We start from the raw sequence: 15606 nt of genomic DNA on the forward strand, positions 1-15606 counted from the left end.
GTGCCATCGAGACACAATTACTCCTGGCAACACCACTCTACTCCAGAGAGAACTTTGAGCACCAAAGACACTCCACTGGGAGCTTGTCTTCTTGGCAGAACTGGCCTTTGGGTTAAGAAAAACCCATACCTCAACTACTGACTAAGATATGAAACAGGATTGTCTTATCTTGCCAAGACAGGGTAGGATAATTCTAAAAAAGTTCCTTGCATTTGATAATGGTATGTCAGTTATGTTAGGCCTTAGCCAAAGTTGGTTGACTCAACATTGCAAACGAGATTTTGGGTGATTGCCCAGGTAGTCAGTTGTCTCTGTCATTTGTTGCACGTCTCTGTCATTTGTTGCACATTTTGGATATCTCTCATTTGTTAAGTAATATTTACTCCCTTCTCAGATCTTTGATGGAATTGAAGATTATTTAATTGTAGTTACTCTCTAGCAAAACTTTTGTTCTCAATATTGTTTGTTATATTTATCATTTGTTATTATTGTTTATAGTTATATTTGGTTTAGTTCTGTTTTATTTAGACAAAAGGGGGAGATGTAGGGTTAAGACAGCCCCTTTAGGGGACGGGGCTTGCCTCGGGCGAATGCCTGCCAATAAATGGGCGCGGAGAGGCGGCTAGGCCCTTTTTTCCTTCCTACCTCCTGTGCCATGTGGGAACTTCGGTTCTGTAAGTTTATCATTAAAGTGTGAATATTGTTTAGTATCTGCATTGCATTTATTTACGCCGATACAGTATCTGAACCACCCTCCTTTTTCTGCTGGGAACTAGACACTCTAAATCAGGTCAGATGTGGTTTTCTTTTCTTCTCTTCTCTCCCTCTCTCTCTTTCCTGAGATATGGTCTCTCCTGGTTATCCTGAACTCACTATGTAGACTAGGCAGATTTTGAATTCATGGAGATCCCCTTGCCTCTGCCTCCTGAATGCTGGAATTAAAAGAATGTGCCACCACACCTAGCAAAGACAGATGTATTTTTCAACCTCATTTCAAATAGTGAAGGAAACCATGGCTGTTTATATAACCTCAAAACACTGGAGAAATAGACTGGAGAAAGGGCTCAGTAGTTAAGAACACAAAGTTAAGAATCCAGCCTGGGTTAGATTCTTAGCTTGAATATGGTGGCTCTCAAGCATGGATAACTACAATTCCAGGATAGCTAACACCCTCCTCTGGCCTCCAGAGGCGCTGGATGCACACACATGGTACACAGACATAGGTGAAGACCAACACCCAAATACATAAATAATTTTCTTTTTTTTTTTGGTTTTTCGAGACAGGGTTTCTCTGTGACTTTGGTGCCTGTCCTGGAACTAGTTCTGTAGACCAGGCTGGTCTCGAACTCACAGAGATCCGCCTGCCTCTGCCTCCCGAGTGCTGGGATTAAAAGCGTGCACCACCATCGCCCGGCTCATAAATAAATCTTAAACAAAACAAACAAACCCACAGTGAACACAGCTAGTTCTTCCTGAGACAGGACAAAATTATGAGAAAGGCAATATATTTACAAACAATTTAATAACACTCTTGATATTGTCCCAGGTAAGAAACAACATAGACATAGATACATTGTTTTCTTTTGAAAGTTACAAAGCTAATGTTCGAAAATGCCAGCCAGGTGTGGTGGGGCCTCTAAAATCCCAGGAGGAAGGAAGAGGGAGTTTAAGGTCAGCCTGAGATACCGGGGAAGGCGCAGTCTTCAACCCAAAACTAGAACAGAAATTCAGCAGGTAAGCAGAAGTGCCGTCGGATGGGGAACCCCAATAACTAGCAAGCGGATTCTATGCAGGGCACTGTTTGCACTGGGACAAGTGCGAGTGTGTGCGCGTTGTGCTATCCACCCCCTCCATCCCGGCTCATCTTCTCGAACATCTCACTGTGTGTGTGCTATCCAATCCCTACCGCCGCGGCCTCAGTAGCGCCTGTTCATCTTCTTGAACTTCTCGTAGTGGTAGTCATCTGTGGCCTTCTCATTAGCAGGACGCTTGCGGTTGGGAGGGGACCCTGAGGAGAACAAAGGCTGCCTGTCGTGGCAGAAGCAGCAGAGACTACCGTTCCAAGGTGAGGACCTGGTTGGAGTCAACCATGACAGCAGCCCCAGCACCGAGGCCAGTAGAGCCCAAGTGACCCTCGCTACGTGCCTCTTCTTTACTGCTATTTCTGCTCTTCCCTTACTGAAACCTTCAAACTCCGTCTCTCCCAGCTTCACAGTATGGGGGCCCCAGAGCAAGCAACGGGCTGCCTCTACCCCCTCTTCATTACCACGGAGGAACCACAGCTTGGAAAGGGAAGGTACATGGCCATGGTCCTTGGCAGGGCTTGAGCACTGCCCTGCCTGCATGACTGTCTTCACAGCCACTTCAGTGCCACCCAGGGCTGTACTCACGTTCAGGCTCTGGCTTCTCAGTGTCACCCACTCGCAAGGGCCGGGCTTTGGGCTCTTCTTTGTTTCTTCGAATAGGTGCATTGAGCTCCTCGTGATAAACTGAACAGAGAAAGAACAGGGACTATGAAGCGGGGTAGCGTTTCTAGGAGACTCACGGGGTGTGGGGGCAGGCAGGGCACTCACAGCGATTGTGCTGGACATAGTTCACCGCCATGTTGGTGGGCACGAATGATGTCTCGCTATCCTTCTTCTTGTTCTGCTGCTCAGCCAGTAGCCGGGCCTTGGCATCCTCCGTGGAAATGATATTTTTTATTTTAGCACTATGGACAGAGGAAGAGCCACACCTCATACAAGGTCATTACACCTTTGGAACTGACAGATGAGGCTGGTCGCTCCTACTGCACAAGGAGAAGCATCTATCCCAGAGCGCAGAGCTCTACAGTGTACCAGGCTGCTTCAGGCCTTTCCTTCTTTCCTTTTTGAGTTTTTCAAGACAGGGTTCCCTGGGTAGCCCTAGAACTTGCTCTGTTGACCAGGCTAGCCTTGAACTCACAGAGATCCACTCGCTCCTGTCCCTCGAGTGTGCCACATGGCTCCTTTTTTTTTTGAGACAGGGTTTCTCTGTGGCTTTGGAGCCTGTCCTGGAACTAGCTCTGTAGACCAGGCTGGTCTTGAACTCACAGAGATCCACCTGCCTCTGCCTCCCGAGTGCTGGGATTAAAGGCGTGCGCCACCATCGCCCAGCTCCTTTTTGTTAAGACAAGGTTCCTACAAAGCCCCGTTGCCCTGGAACTCAAGATCCAACCCCTCTCGTCTCAGCCTCCCCAGGGTTCAGATACCAGTGTGTGCCACCCTTCCTGGCCTGACCCTGTGGTCACACTGGTATGGAAAACTCAGGGCCATGGGAGAACAGATGTGTTCTCTCTTGGATAAAGAGAAAACCTTGGAGCCTGGCAGTGGTGCTGTATACCTTTAACCATAGCACTCAAGAGGCAGGGGGATCTCTGATTGCGAGGCCAGCCTGGTCTACAGAGAGTTCCAGGACAGCCAGAGCTATACAGAGAAACCCTGTCTCAAAAAACAAAACAAACAAAAAACCAAAAAGTAAATCTCAGGCTGGGCATGCAGTTCAGTGGCAGAGCACTGGGAGGTCCGAGTTCAAATCCCCAAGAGTGCACATGCACACACACCACACACTAGAATTCAAGTCCCACAAAACTGAAACGGGCTCCAGACCAGAGAGACCAGAGCCCACAAGCCTCCTAACACTTCACTCTAGGCAATGAAGCTCTGACCACAGTATTTGTTTCTCTGCAGGTGAAGGCTCACAGAGGAGGTGTGGACCAGCCTTTTGCACAGCCCTTGATGGAAATAAACAGAAAGGAGTGGCTGAGGAGAAGAGGTCAGGGGCCCTTCAGTCTCTTCAGCCACTGGGACCAGATGTAAGGAACCTCCAGAGACAACTTGCCTGAGAGAACTTGTCTGTAGGTCTCCAAGGAGTTTGAGAAGGGTCTTCATAACATTACTGAGCACATGTGTGCATCATATGAGCGTGCATGGGAAGGCCAGAGGACACCCTCACATCAGGAGCCACGCACCTCATTGGAATTAGGGCCTCTCACTGACCTGGAGTTCACTAAGTAGGCTAGGCTGCCTGGGCAATGACCCGCCAATCTCCACCTTCCCAGTGTCCCCTGCTATACCTGGCTTTTCTGGCATGGGTTCTGGGGATCAAATCGAAGTCCTCATGCTTACAATGACAAGTTCTTTACCAACTAACTTCCCAGCTTCCTGTAACTCCTAGGAACGCTAGGCAAGTGCTGTGTGGCTCGTCTGTGTAACTGCTCACAGGGAAGTCGGGCAGGGGCAAAGCCAGGGTGGGGAGACGTACTCTATACCCAGGTCCACCTCGGGGATGCCGCTCAGCATCTGGTTGGACAGCATCTCCTCGGTCTTCTTGGCAGACGAGACGCGGATGTTCTCTGGCAGTTCATAGAGGCAGTCCTCAGCATTCTTGGGCTTGGCCTTCTGTTCCTCTTGCTCCACAATCCCCTTCCTCTTCTTCAGCTCTGTCTCAATGTACTTCATCCTGAGAGAGGACCACAGGCTCAGGGGTCCAGAAAGGCCACAACAGGCACCTGCTAATACGCATTTTTTAATGAAGAACTTTTACATTCTATTTTATGTGCCTATGTACGTGTGAGAGCATGTGTACCAGAACACATGTGGAGGTCAGAGGACAACGTGTGGGAGTTGAGTCTCTCCTCCCACCACGTGGACCCTGGAGACTGAACACAGCCATAAGGCTGGTGGCAGATGACTTTACCCATCGACCCATCCCATCTATCAATATGGAGAAAATGTTTTTGAAGACAGGTTCTCAGTATGAAGCCCTGGCTAGCCTTGAACTCTTTATGTAGACCAGGCTGGCCTTGAATTCAGAGATCTGCCTGCCTCCACTTCTCAAGTGTTGGGATTAAATTCATGTGTCAACATGCCTGTCTCCAGTGAAGAAATTATCAGTTCATGGAGAATTAAGAAAAATAAAAATACCTGGAGGTTGTTTTTGACATAGTTTTACACTGTGTGACCTAAATGATCTCAAATTTGAGATCCTCCTGCCTCGGCCTCCTTGGTGTTAGAATTATAGGTGTGTGCCACCATATTTAGCTTGAGTTCATTCGGGTGTTGAAAATTCCAACTCAAGGGGACTGGAGAGATGGCTTGGTGGTCAAGAGCACTGGCTGCTCTTCCAGAAGACCCGAGTTCAATTCCCAGTACCCACATAGCAGCTCACAACTGTCTGTAACCCCAGTATCAGGGGATCTGACACCTTCATGCCAATGCACATAAAATAAATTATTTAAAAAAGAAAATTCCAACTCAAACCATCAAAGTATACTGGAGACTACAACAACAATCTCCGGATGTGACCACATCCAAGGCTCTTTTAAGACTGAAGGTGGCATTATGTTTCTGTCCCCCTTCTCCCCCCCCCTCCCCCCGGCAGAGTTAACTCGGATTTATCAAGATAAAGGAAAAGAGGGAATTCCTGTGTGGGTAGGGCTCAAGAGGGAGACTCTGCAACCACGTTTCCAAGGCCTTGGTGGAAAAGAAGTGTCAATCCATGACAGTCCTTTGTGTGTTTTGAGGAAACATCACTAGTAAAAACAAATCCAAGGGCTGAGGATGTACTGTAGCTAGCATCTGTCCCATAAGAGGAAGGAAGGAAGGAAGGAAGGAAGGAAGGAGAATAGGAGGAGGGGGGGGATAGAAATATAAATGCAAAGACCCCCCCCCCTTTTTTTTGACAGGGTTTCTCTGTGTAGCTTTGGACCCTGTCCTGGAACTCGCTCTTTTTTTTTTTTTTATTATTTATTTATTATATATACACTTTCCAGGATACAGTGCCAGATCTCATTACAGATGGTTGTGAGCCACCATGTGGTTGCTGGGAATTGAACTCAGGACCTCTGGAAGAGCAGCTAGTGCTCTTAACCTCTGAGCCATCTCTCCAGCCCCTGGAACTAGCTCTTTAGACCATGCTGGCCTCAAACTCACAAAGATCCATCTACCCCTTCCTCCCTCATGCTGGGATTAAAGGCGTGTACCACCACCCACTGGCTTTAAAAGGACTTATAAGAGGCTTGCAAAGCTCTAAGCCTGAGAAGTTGGGAGAGCATAGACATTTTGACCATCTGGCTTGGGGCCCAACTCCAGTGCTTACAGACATCAAGACACACTGGTACCTACATGTCTGCATCCTCATCCCTCCGGTTAGTTTCTGCAGAAAAGGACGTCCCCAGGTGCAGGTCCTCCTCTTCACTGACCCTGAGAGCAGGGAGAAGATCACATTCATTGAAGTCAAGTTATACCAGATAACTCAAATACAACATAAAACACATGAAAACATACGACATGGTATGGTATATAATGAGAAAAAACCTTACACACAATGCAAACAAACCGGTGGTGGCAGCGTTTAGACTTTGGGGATGGGTGCACGCTTTCTTCTGAAAACTTTTATACTAGGTAGTTCCTGTGTATGCATGTGTGACCCTGCGTGCACATACGGAGGTCAGAGGTTCTGTCAGGATGCCCCCCTTTGTCTTTTGAGATGAACTCTTACTAGACAAGTTGGCCACCAGGTTCCCAGGATTCACTGCCTGCGCTCCCTAATGTAGGGGTTACAGACACAGGCTGCCAAACTTGGGTTTTACGTGTCACAGGGATCTCAACTCGGGCCCTCCACTTTACTCACTATGCCATCTCCCCAGTTCCTGAAACACGTTTACTTTTCTCTCTTTTTCAGAGAGGGTCTCATCCAGCCCGGGATGGCCTTGAACTCCTGATCCTCCCGCTTCCATTTACTGAGTGCTGGGGTTTTCCGTGATTATTTTTTTGGTGGGAGCCATGCTGTCACCCCTGGGAATGGTGCATAAATGTTTTACAGATGGAGTTCCTTATAGCATGGCCCTCTGGAGGGACCTGTGGGAGATGCTGCAAACTCTGCGCTGGTCCCAGGGAGCTCATGGGCTGCAGGCCTCGCTCTCTCCCAAGGCTTAGTCCTATGGTGACTCTTAGTTTTGCTCTGTCAGTTGTGTGACTGTAGCTGAGTTTTCTGGGAACAAAAGCTGTTTTCTAAAATTTTTCTAAAAGTCTCTACAAGGAAATTAAGCCTCTCTGCAATCATTCACAGAAACCAGTTCCTCCTGTTGCCCCTGCCGCCTTGGCAGTCATTCTGAGTAAGCAGGAGGAACTCACTAAGGTTAATGATTCTTGCTTACTTAACTATCCTAAAAAAGGGATAACAATGTTCCAAAGAACTTAAGAACTTGGGAGACGGTTTCTTAAAAGATGGTATTAAAAACTTATAGGAACATATAAGGGGGACTGGAGAGGTGGCTCAGTGGTTAAGAGCACTGACTGCTCTTCCAGAGGTCCTGACTTCAATTCCCAGCCACCATATGATGGCTCACAACCATCTGTAATGAGATCTGGTGCCCTCATCTGGTGTGAAGGTGACCGTGCAGGCAAAACACTTAAATATAATAAATAATCTTAAAAAAAAAATAAGGAAAAGAGAAAGGACATAAGGAATTAAAAAGTCAAGCATCTCTCTGGTGCCAGGACGTTAACAGTTAAATAATTTTTCAGTTAAAACTCCCACCCAGTTCCCTTGGACGTAAAAGTTCTTGTAGAAACTGCCAGGAAGAATATAAACTTAGTCCCGACAGTTAAAGAGTTAGCTAATTACCATTTTGAGAATTTATAAAGAATAGTATTACAATTGTTGTCCACATAAAAGTGATATAAATAGGGGGCTGGAGAGATGGCTCAGTGGTTAAGAGCATCGCCTGTTCTTCCAAAGGTCCTGAGTTCAATTCCCAGCAACCACATGGTGGCTCACAACCATCTGTAATGAGAGCTGGTGCCCTCTTCTGGCCTGGAGACATACACACAAACAGAATATTGTATACATAATAAATAAATATTAAAAAAAAAAAGTGATATAAATATTATTTAGAAATTGACTTACATTTGAAAATAATATCCTAGGTATGACATCATACTCAGCTGATTACAAAAATATAAAAGTATCACAATGTTAACGGTTAAACATAGGGCTTGAGTCTCTTTTGTAACTGCAGGTTTGCTGCCGGCTAGGGCACAGTATGAATAAGATGTGCCTGGCTAGACATTTGGCTTGCAATATAAAAATTAATGATATGGGGTACAGGTCAGTGATGTCAAGGGAGTGGGGAAGAGGAAAAGAAACTAAAATAGGTAAATGGTAATGATTCTTGGGAAATGATTAAACAGAAATATACTGAAACTGCTCATGCTTGAATGCATTAGAACTTGTATAAATAAGAACGGCTTGAGCTGTTCTGGGCCATGTGTTTGAAAGACAACCAGTGGTCAGTCTCTTCATTTTAATCGACTTCATACTTCAGTCCTACGGCCCAGAACCCTGGACTCGGGCAATTTTTGTAACTAGGTTTCATACAAAGGGTGCCCAAGTTGAAATAATAAACAAGGCCCTTTTGCAAAAGGATTCTTCTCTCTTGGCTCTCAGCCATCCCCTGGAGCTGTTTCTAATTAGTGTGCCCCAGGCACAGCACAGAGGCTGCAACCTCTGTGCAGGGCGTCCCAGCAGCCCTGCCCTCCCTGCCTGCTCAGGAAGGCGACAGTGTGTTCGCACCCAGTTCCCTCTACTTACTTATCTTTGCCCCTCTCCTTCAGCTTCTTCATGTCCACCATGCCCCCTGTGGTCATTTGGAAAGGGTCATCCTGCAGAAAGCACACCACTTAGAGGAAGCATCTAGAATTCAGCAGCTGAGTTAGTGTGATCATCTGTGAGTATGCAGGCACATGTACACATGTGCATACCCGAAAAGGTTAGAGGTCAATGTTGTATGTTCTCAATCACTCTCCATCTTATTTTTTTTTCTTTTTCAACAAATCAAAAAAAAAAAAAAATTCTCTGTGTAACTTTGGAGCCTGTTCTGGAATTCACTCTGTAGACCAGGCTGGCCTCGAACTCAGAGATCTGAGTGTTAAGACTAAAGGTATGTGCCACTACCACCAGCTTTTCTTACTTTGTATGTGTATGTGACCATGTGTGTTAGTTTTGTGTGTGGACAGTGTATATACATGTTTGTAAGTACCAATGTGTGGTTGCAGAGGCAAGAGCCCCAAGTTAGGCATCTGCCTCAACCTCTTTCCACCTTAAATATCTCAGACAGAGAACTAACTGATTTGGGAAGACTGGCTGGCCAGTCAGCTCTAGAGCTCCAACTGTCTCCCCTCCACTCCTGCTAGGATTATGGATGTATGCCATCACATACAACTTTTGTATGGGTACCAGGGGCCTGACTCAGGTCCCCATACTTTTTTTTCGTTTTTTTGTTTTCTTTTGTTTTTTCGAGACAGGGTTTCTCTGTGGCTTTGGAGCCTGTCCTGGAACTAGCTCTTGTAGACCAGGCTGGTCTCGAACTCACAGAGATCCGCCTGCCTCTGCCTCCAGAGTGCTGGGATTAAAGGCGTGCGCCACCGCCGCCCGGCTCAGGTCCCCATACTTAAGCAGCAAGAACGTCAACACTTTCCCCACAGAGCCATCACCCAATCCTTTGACTTATACTTTGAGAGAGGGCCTCTTAGCACATTGTCCTGCCTCTCCAGTGCTTGGATTTATATATATGCCACCACTCTCAGCTTTCCATGTAGGTGCCAGGGTTCCAAACCCGGACCCTTGTGCTTGCACAGCAGGCACTCTTGCTAAGGCATCTCCCTGACACCATGTTATACCTTAGGAAGACTCACAGAAGAGAGGAGGCCACACTCACCACTAGAGTCGTCTCCTCTTGAACCTTCTCTCCCACCAGAAGGGCGGCAGCACTGAGCAAAAGAAAACAAAACACACAAAGAGAAATGACACAGAGACAAGAAAGAAATCAAGGTGCTGGCTAGTTTGTCAACTGACATAAGCTAGAGTCATCTGGGAAGAGGAAAATTCAATTGAGAAAATGCCTCCATCATGCTGGCCTGCAGACAAGCCCGTGGAGCACTTTCCTATTGACTGATGTGGGAGGGCCACTGTGTGCAGATCTCCCTTCTCTGGGTATGTGGACCCGTGCTGCATCAGCAGCCGAATGTCAACCTGGGAAGCAAGCCAGGAAGTAGTGCTCCTCCATGGTCTCCAGGTTCTGGCCATGACTTCCCCCAGTAACTGAAGGTGATCAAAACATGGACACCAAAGTTGTTTTTGGTCATGGTCACAGCAACAGGAAGCAAACGGGGACAGTCAGGTTTGTGGGCTGGAGCACTGCTGGAAGGACACAGTGCTCAGCACTGGGAGTGGGAGGGGAGAGCAAGTGGGGCAGCTGGTGCACATTCCCGCACAGTCATCCGATAGCATTTGGTCTGGAATCCCAGTATAAAAGTCTGCCGGTCAAGGAAACTGGGAGAAAAGGTAAATGCCAGAGAATATGCACGGCAGCTGTAGCTGATGGTGAAGATTTACAAAATGACCCAGAGAGTACAGTATCACTAAGCTAGCCCCAACACTTTTATTATTCGATTTTTGAGATATGGTCTCATTAAGTTGCCCAAACAGGCCTTAAATTTGTGACTGTCCCACTTCAGCCTCCCAAGTAGCTGGGATTACAGGCTTGTGCCACTAGGCCTGGCTTTGTTGTTGCGGAGACAAGGTTTCACTCTGCAGCCTGCGCTGGCATTAAACTCATGGTACTCCTACTATTTCATTCTCTCAAGGCTGGAATTACAGGTGTGAGTCACCACACCCACCTAGGCAATCCATTAACAAATTATAGTACATACCCTGGGTGCAGTGTTATGCAGCCTTCTACAAAGAGTTTCTGTAGCTGGGTGGTGGTGGCGGCAAGCCTTTAATCCCAGCACTTGGGAGGCAGAGACAGGCGGGTTTCTGTGAGTTCGAGGCCAGCCTGGTCTACAAGAGATAGTTCCAGGACAGGCTCCAAAGCCACAGAAAAACCCTGTTTTGAAAAACAAACAAACAAACAAAAAAGATTTTCTGGAACACACAATATGGCAGAAGCTCAGTATCATGAGTTGAATTTTTAAAAGCAGTAGATATAAAATTGATTAAAATCTTCAAAAACTAAAAAGAAGCAGATGGGAAACAACTTTAGATGCTAACAATGGTTACCACTGCATGGAAAGATTATGAATATTATCTATCTACCTAAGGTTTTTATTTTGTTTGTTTTTGACATGAGTGCTCTGTCTGCATGTGTGCCTGCAAGCCAGAAGAGGGCATCAGATTCCATTATAGATGGTTGGGAGCCACCGTGTGGTTGCTGGGAATTGAACTCAGGACCTCTGGAAGAGCAGTCAGTCCTTTTTAACCGCTGAGCCATCTCTTTAGCCCATCAGGTTATTAAATATAGGGTCTTGCTATACAGGATCAGAGCCATGCAGCAACAACCTATTGTTTATTCCTTGAATATTGTCTAAGTTTTCAAAACTCTTATCTGTCAACACACTGTCAGTCACGATTCATCGGTGCAATTAAAAACTCTAGTCAGTGACCTGGAGCAGACTCTGAGACCAACCAGGCTCAGGGCATGTGGCGATTAAACATTTGTAAAGAACATTGGTCCCGTCTTTGATCAGTGGAAGGTACATGTCTAGAGAAAGAACTATGTCGAAGGAGAGATATGTAACTGAGACACTAGCTGGGAAGTGTCTGTGTCATCAATGATGCCGCCCCCACCCTCGTGGTACCCACCTCACCCCGTTTGGTCTCTTCCTTAAGTTCTGCACCTCTCGGGTTTCTTCGAGTTTCAACCTGGGGAGAAATGAATGAAAACAGTAGTGCACAGGCTAAGAGATTCTCTGCGGAACTCAAAGCCTAACTCAGCTACGAGGACATCTGTGTCCCTCAGCCGAGTAGCACGGTGCATCACCGGGACTCAGACCTATGCGAACCCGGAGCACCTCTCCCAGCTTCGCGGTCGAGGAAAAGTGGCCTTATCCCCAGAAGCCTCTGAAAGACAACAACCCTGGCTCCCGGTGGCGGCTGGCATCCAGTCCCAAGACTGTCTCCCTCTTCCGTGCCCTGCCACACACGTACCGAACCTCCTCTGATTCCTGCTCATCTTCCTCCGACTCCGAGTCAGCCCGCCTGCGGCGGAAAGTCTTCCCGGTGATTCGCATAGCGGCGCCAGATCTTCGGAGCAGCGTTACCAGCCGCGTAGTACAGGGGACCTCCTTCTCTTCCGGCGCGCAGAAATGTCGTCAGAGCGCCGGCTGGACGCAGACCCGCCTCCGGCTTGCTAGGCGGCGCCCCAGCCGCACAGCCACAAGCTCCCGACGCCGAAAAGCAAAGTCAGGTACGGCCGCGTGGCCACACCCACGGCCACGCCCCAGCGATGCGCCCACGCTCACCACCGGCGTGACAACCTTCGAACCACACGGCCACGCCCCCGCAGCACGGCCACTCCCCCTACTCCCGGCATGCAGGGGCTCTCAACACAAGCACGGCCACGCCCCCAACACGCACGGATCCGCCCCCTAGGAGGCAGCGCCAAGAACCCCGCCCCCGTCCTTGGCATAGGCTCTCCCGATTGGACGCCTGACGGCGAGGAGGCGGGGCACGGCAGGCAGAGCCATAAGACTCTGCGCGGCGTCGCGGTGGGCGCGTTTGACTGACAGGCGGCGCGGTTGCGACGGCAGGTGAGTTTCGTACGGCTGCTGCCTGGTGCCGTGGGCTGGGCCGCTAGAACAGGGACGATCGCGCCGCCGCTGCGAACAGGGGAGGCCTGGCTTTGCGGGACAGCCGCGACCTGAAGCGAGGTCTCCGCCGCCCACCCATCGACCGGCTCTTATGTCCGCCCCAAGTCCCCAGGGCCCTGGCTTCTTCTTGGCAGGCCGCACGTCGCTCGGAAGGCCAGCGCGAGGCCACTCGAGTTCCGGGCCCCAGACTTGTAAAATTTATTCCTCACGGACAAAAGCTGAGTCCTTGGGGGGGTGAATATCAGTCCCGGTGCCAACTGCCCGCCCCAGGGTGGCCTGCAGCCACTGGTCTCTAGGAAGGGTGCCACTGACGTTCAGCCGCTCCAAGGTGTGAGGCTGGGGACTGCCCTTCGAGAGCTCGGGGTGTCTCCTTTGGCCTGGAGGACTGTCGCTCTGCCCTATACACCTTCCACCCCCAAGATGTTGCGTGGGTAGTTAGCTTTGAGAGGTATCCATAAACAGGAGATGGATAAGTGCATGCGTAATGGCTCACCTGGGACTTTTAGGGACTCCTTAGTTACTAGCTTCCTCTGGAGCAAAGCACTTCTTACTGGACACTTAACTCTGTGGCAGGCACTGGGCTAAGCATTCTCTCCTGAAGTCTCCCGTCTAATCCCACGAAGTTGATGCAGTTGGGTCTGCCTTCCAACTGAGGAAGTTAGAGAAAGCTGAGAGGCTTAGAGAAGTAACCGGTGCGTCAAGTTACACAGCTGGGAGATGGGGCGGGAGCATCGTTTTCTCAGCTACGGGACTTGCGTCAGGGGACAGTGGGTCTCCATGAGTCTCTGCTGCTGTTCTTGCAGCTGGTGTTCCAGATCATGGGCTGGGGGAGGGGCTGATGGGACTTTTTCTGGAAGACTATTCTGAAGCAGGGAGGCATGTCTGCCATGCCTTGGCTTTTCTCCAGAACAATTTTCTCTGAGGTTATCATTCCCCTTAGAAAAGACTGGAATGTTTTGAAACAGCCTTTTGGCTTTGATCAAAAAGGAATTAAGTATTGAAGTCTTGACCCCCACCCCCACACGCAGTGTTTCAGCCATCCTCAGATGTATATGATACTTACTGGACGCCATGTCTCTGTTGGCTGAAAAAGAGACTCCTTGGGAATTGCTGCACCAACGCAGAGACTTGAACCCAGGGTCAACTCTCACGGGCTCAGAGGTAGTTCTTAACTTCCCTGCCTGGCCATGCCCTGCCCGCCCCATAGCCCCTAGGGTACTGGGCCACTCTGATACCTTCAAGGAAAGAGTCAAGATGGTCAGGAGAATTTCCAGACAGTCCTTATTTGAAGATATAGAGGGACATTTGATACATAGCCGTTCTCCCTCTCCCACGCTCCTTGAAGGAAGCCAGAATGGCAGGTGATGTCCACTCCCTAGGCTGTGGCAGATGGAGTTGATTCTCATTTGACACGAGTACTCATCAGACTGTGGCAGCCGGGAATCTGACTTCGGTGCCTGGGTGGAGAGACAGCAGCCCCTCCTGAGTCCTGTTCTTGAAAGCGAGGCTGCTTCTCAGAGGGATCCTGCAGGAAAGTGAGGGCTTTTCCTCTTCTACTTCAAAGAGGAGTCTCCGGTTTTAGTTTGTCTTGGAAGTTAGGACTGGGTGCCGATTTCTCTGTGGAGCTAGATGGATGCCCAAGGAGCATTCACATCTGGATGGCCCCTGCCATTGTGAGCATTCAAGAAATGCTTGTTTGATGATGGTGGCGATGGTGGCCTCTAATCCTGGTGTTCAGGAGGTAGAGGCAGGCAGAGCTCTGAATTTGACACCAGCCTGGTTTACAGAGCAAGTTCCAGGACAGCCAGGGTACACAGAGAAACCCTGTCTCAGAGAGAGGGAGAGAGAGAGAGATTGATTCATCTTTGAAGGATTGGGGATGTGGTTCAGTTGGTAGAGTTCTTGCCTAGTGTGCATGGTGCACCCCGGGTCCAATCTCCAGGATTGCATAAGCCTGGCATACTGTTTCATGCCATAGTCCCAACCCTTAGTAGGGTCAGAAGTTCAGGGTCATACTCAGCTACTTAAAGAATTTGAGGGGGCTGGAGAGATGGCTCAGAGGTTAAGAGCACCGACTGCTCTTCCAGAGGTCCTGAGTTCAATTCCCAGCAACCACATGGTGGCTTACAACCATCTGTAATGAGGTCTGGTGCCCTCTTCTGGTTTGCAGGCATACACACAGACAGAATATTGTATACATAATAAATAAGCAAATATTTAAAAAAAAAAAGAATTTGAGGCTAGCCTGGCCTGAGTCTGGGCTACATTTGACTATCTTAACGTTAAGAAATCATTAAAAAAAACAACCAAAAAACAAAAATGCAGGCGTGATAGTACAGGCTTTTAATCCCAGCACTTGAGAGGCAGAGGCACAGGCAGGCAGAAGTCTGAGTTTGAGGCCAGCTTGGTCTACAGAGGAAACTCCAGGCTAGGCAGGCTACCTCCTAGCTCCAACAGAAGCCTTTTTTCCAAGCCTCTCCTGAGCCATCCTCAGAGAGCAATTCACTGCTCCACACCACTTCAAGATGTGCAGAACAGGGCTGAGCCACCCTCTACTGTTGCCTTTTAGGAATAAATGAAAAGGAAAGGGTGTAGGTTTGGGATTCTTCCAGGCTGGCACTTTTATTTTTCTTTAAAAAAAAAAAAAAAAAAAAAAAAAAAGAGGACCTTGCTGTGTAGTCGTGGCTGGAGCTTCGAGGTGAACATTATCCCTGTGCCCTGCTGGCTGGCGCATTTGGGATGTTGGAAGCCACAGTTCATTTAGAGCGCGGACTGCAGGGCAGATCTCCTGGATTTGGGTGCTGGCTCTGGGGCTCCAGAGCTTTGCTCCTGTACTCGAGTCTCGCTTTCCCCACCTTTGGTGATGGATGGCTTCCCCGGGCAGTTGTGAGGGTCCTGCTGGCTTACCCTGGGAGAGTTCAAGACCTGGAGCAGT

At 48.7% G+C, this 15606-nt stretch overlaps 2 protein-coding genes across 2 annotated transcripts in view; one reads left to right on the plus strand and one right to left on the minus strand.

Annotated features, from left to right (window-relative positions):
- Window positions 1–1503: 1503 nt before the first annotated feature.
- CUNH9orf78 (chromosome unknown C9orf78 homolog) lies at window positions 1504–12223 on the minus strand. Its single transcript, XM_041674729.1, has 9 exons — window positions 12010–12223; window positions 11665–11724; window positions 9740–9791; window positions 8614–8684; window positions 6144–6221; window positions 4282–4479; window positions 2574–2710; window positions 2391–2489; window positions 1504–2008 (listed from the first exon to the last, which is right to left on the minus strand). Exons 1-9 carry the CDS (start codon window positions 12090–12092, stop codon window positions 1917–1919), a joined length of 870 nt encoding a protein of 289 aa, XP_041530663.1. The 5' UTR covers window positions 12093–12223; the 3' UTR covers window positions 1504–1916.
- Window positions 12224–12538: 315 nt separating this feature from the next.
- The window catches only part of Usp20 (ubiquitin specific peptidase 20), a 30656-nt gene continuing 27588 nt past the window's right edge, over window positions 12539–15606 (plus strand). The window contains exon 1 of the mRNA XM_041674685.1: window positions 12539–12611. The gene's annotated coding sequence lies outside the window, so the exon portion shown is untranslated. The remainder of the gene's footprint in view (window positions 12612–15606) is intronic.

Source organism: Microtus oregoni, unplaced genomic scaffold, assembly GCF_018167655.1.
Source record: "Microtus oregoni isolate MIOR12 unplaced genomic scaffold, Mior012 000025F_ref0000491, whole genome shotgun sequence".
Taxonomy (NCBI): domain Eukaryota; kingdom Metazoa; phylum Chordata; class Mammalia; order Rodentia; family Cricetidae; genus Microtus; species Microtus oregoni.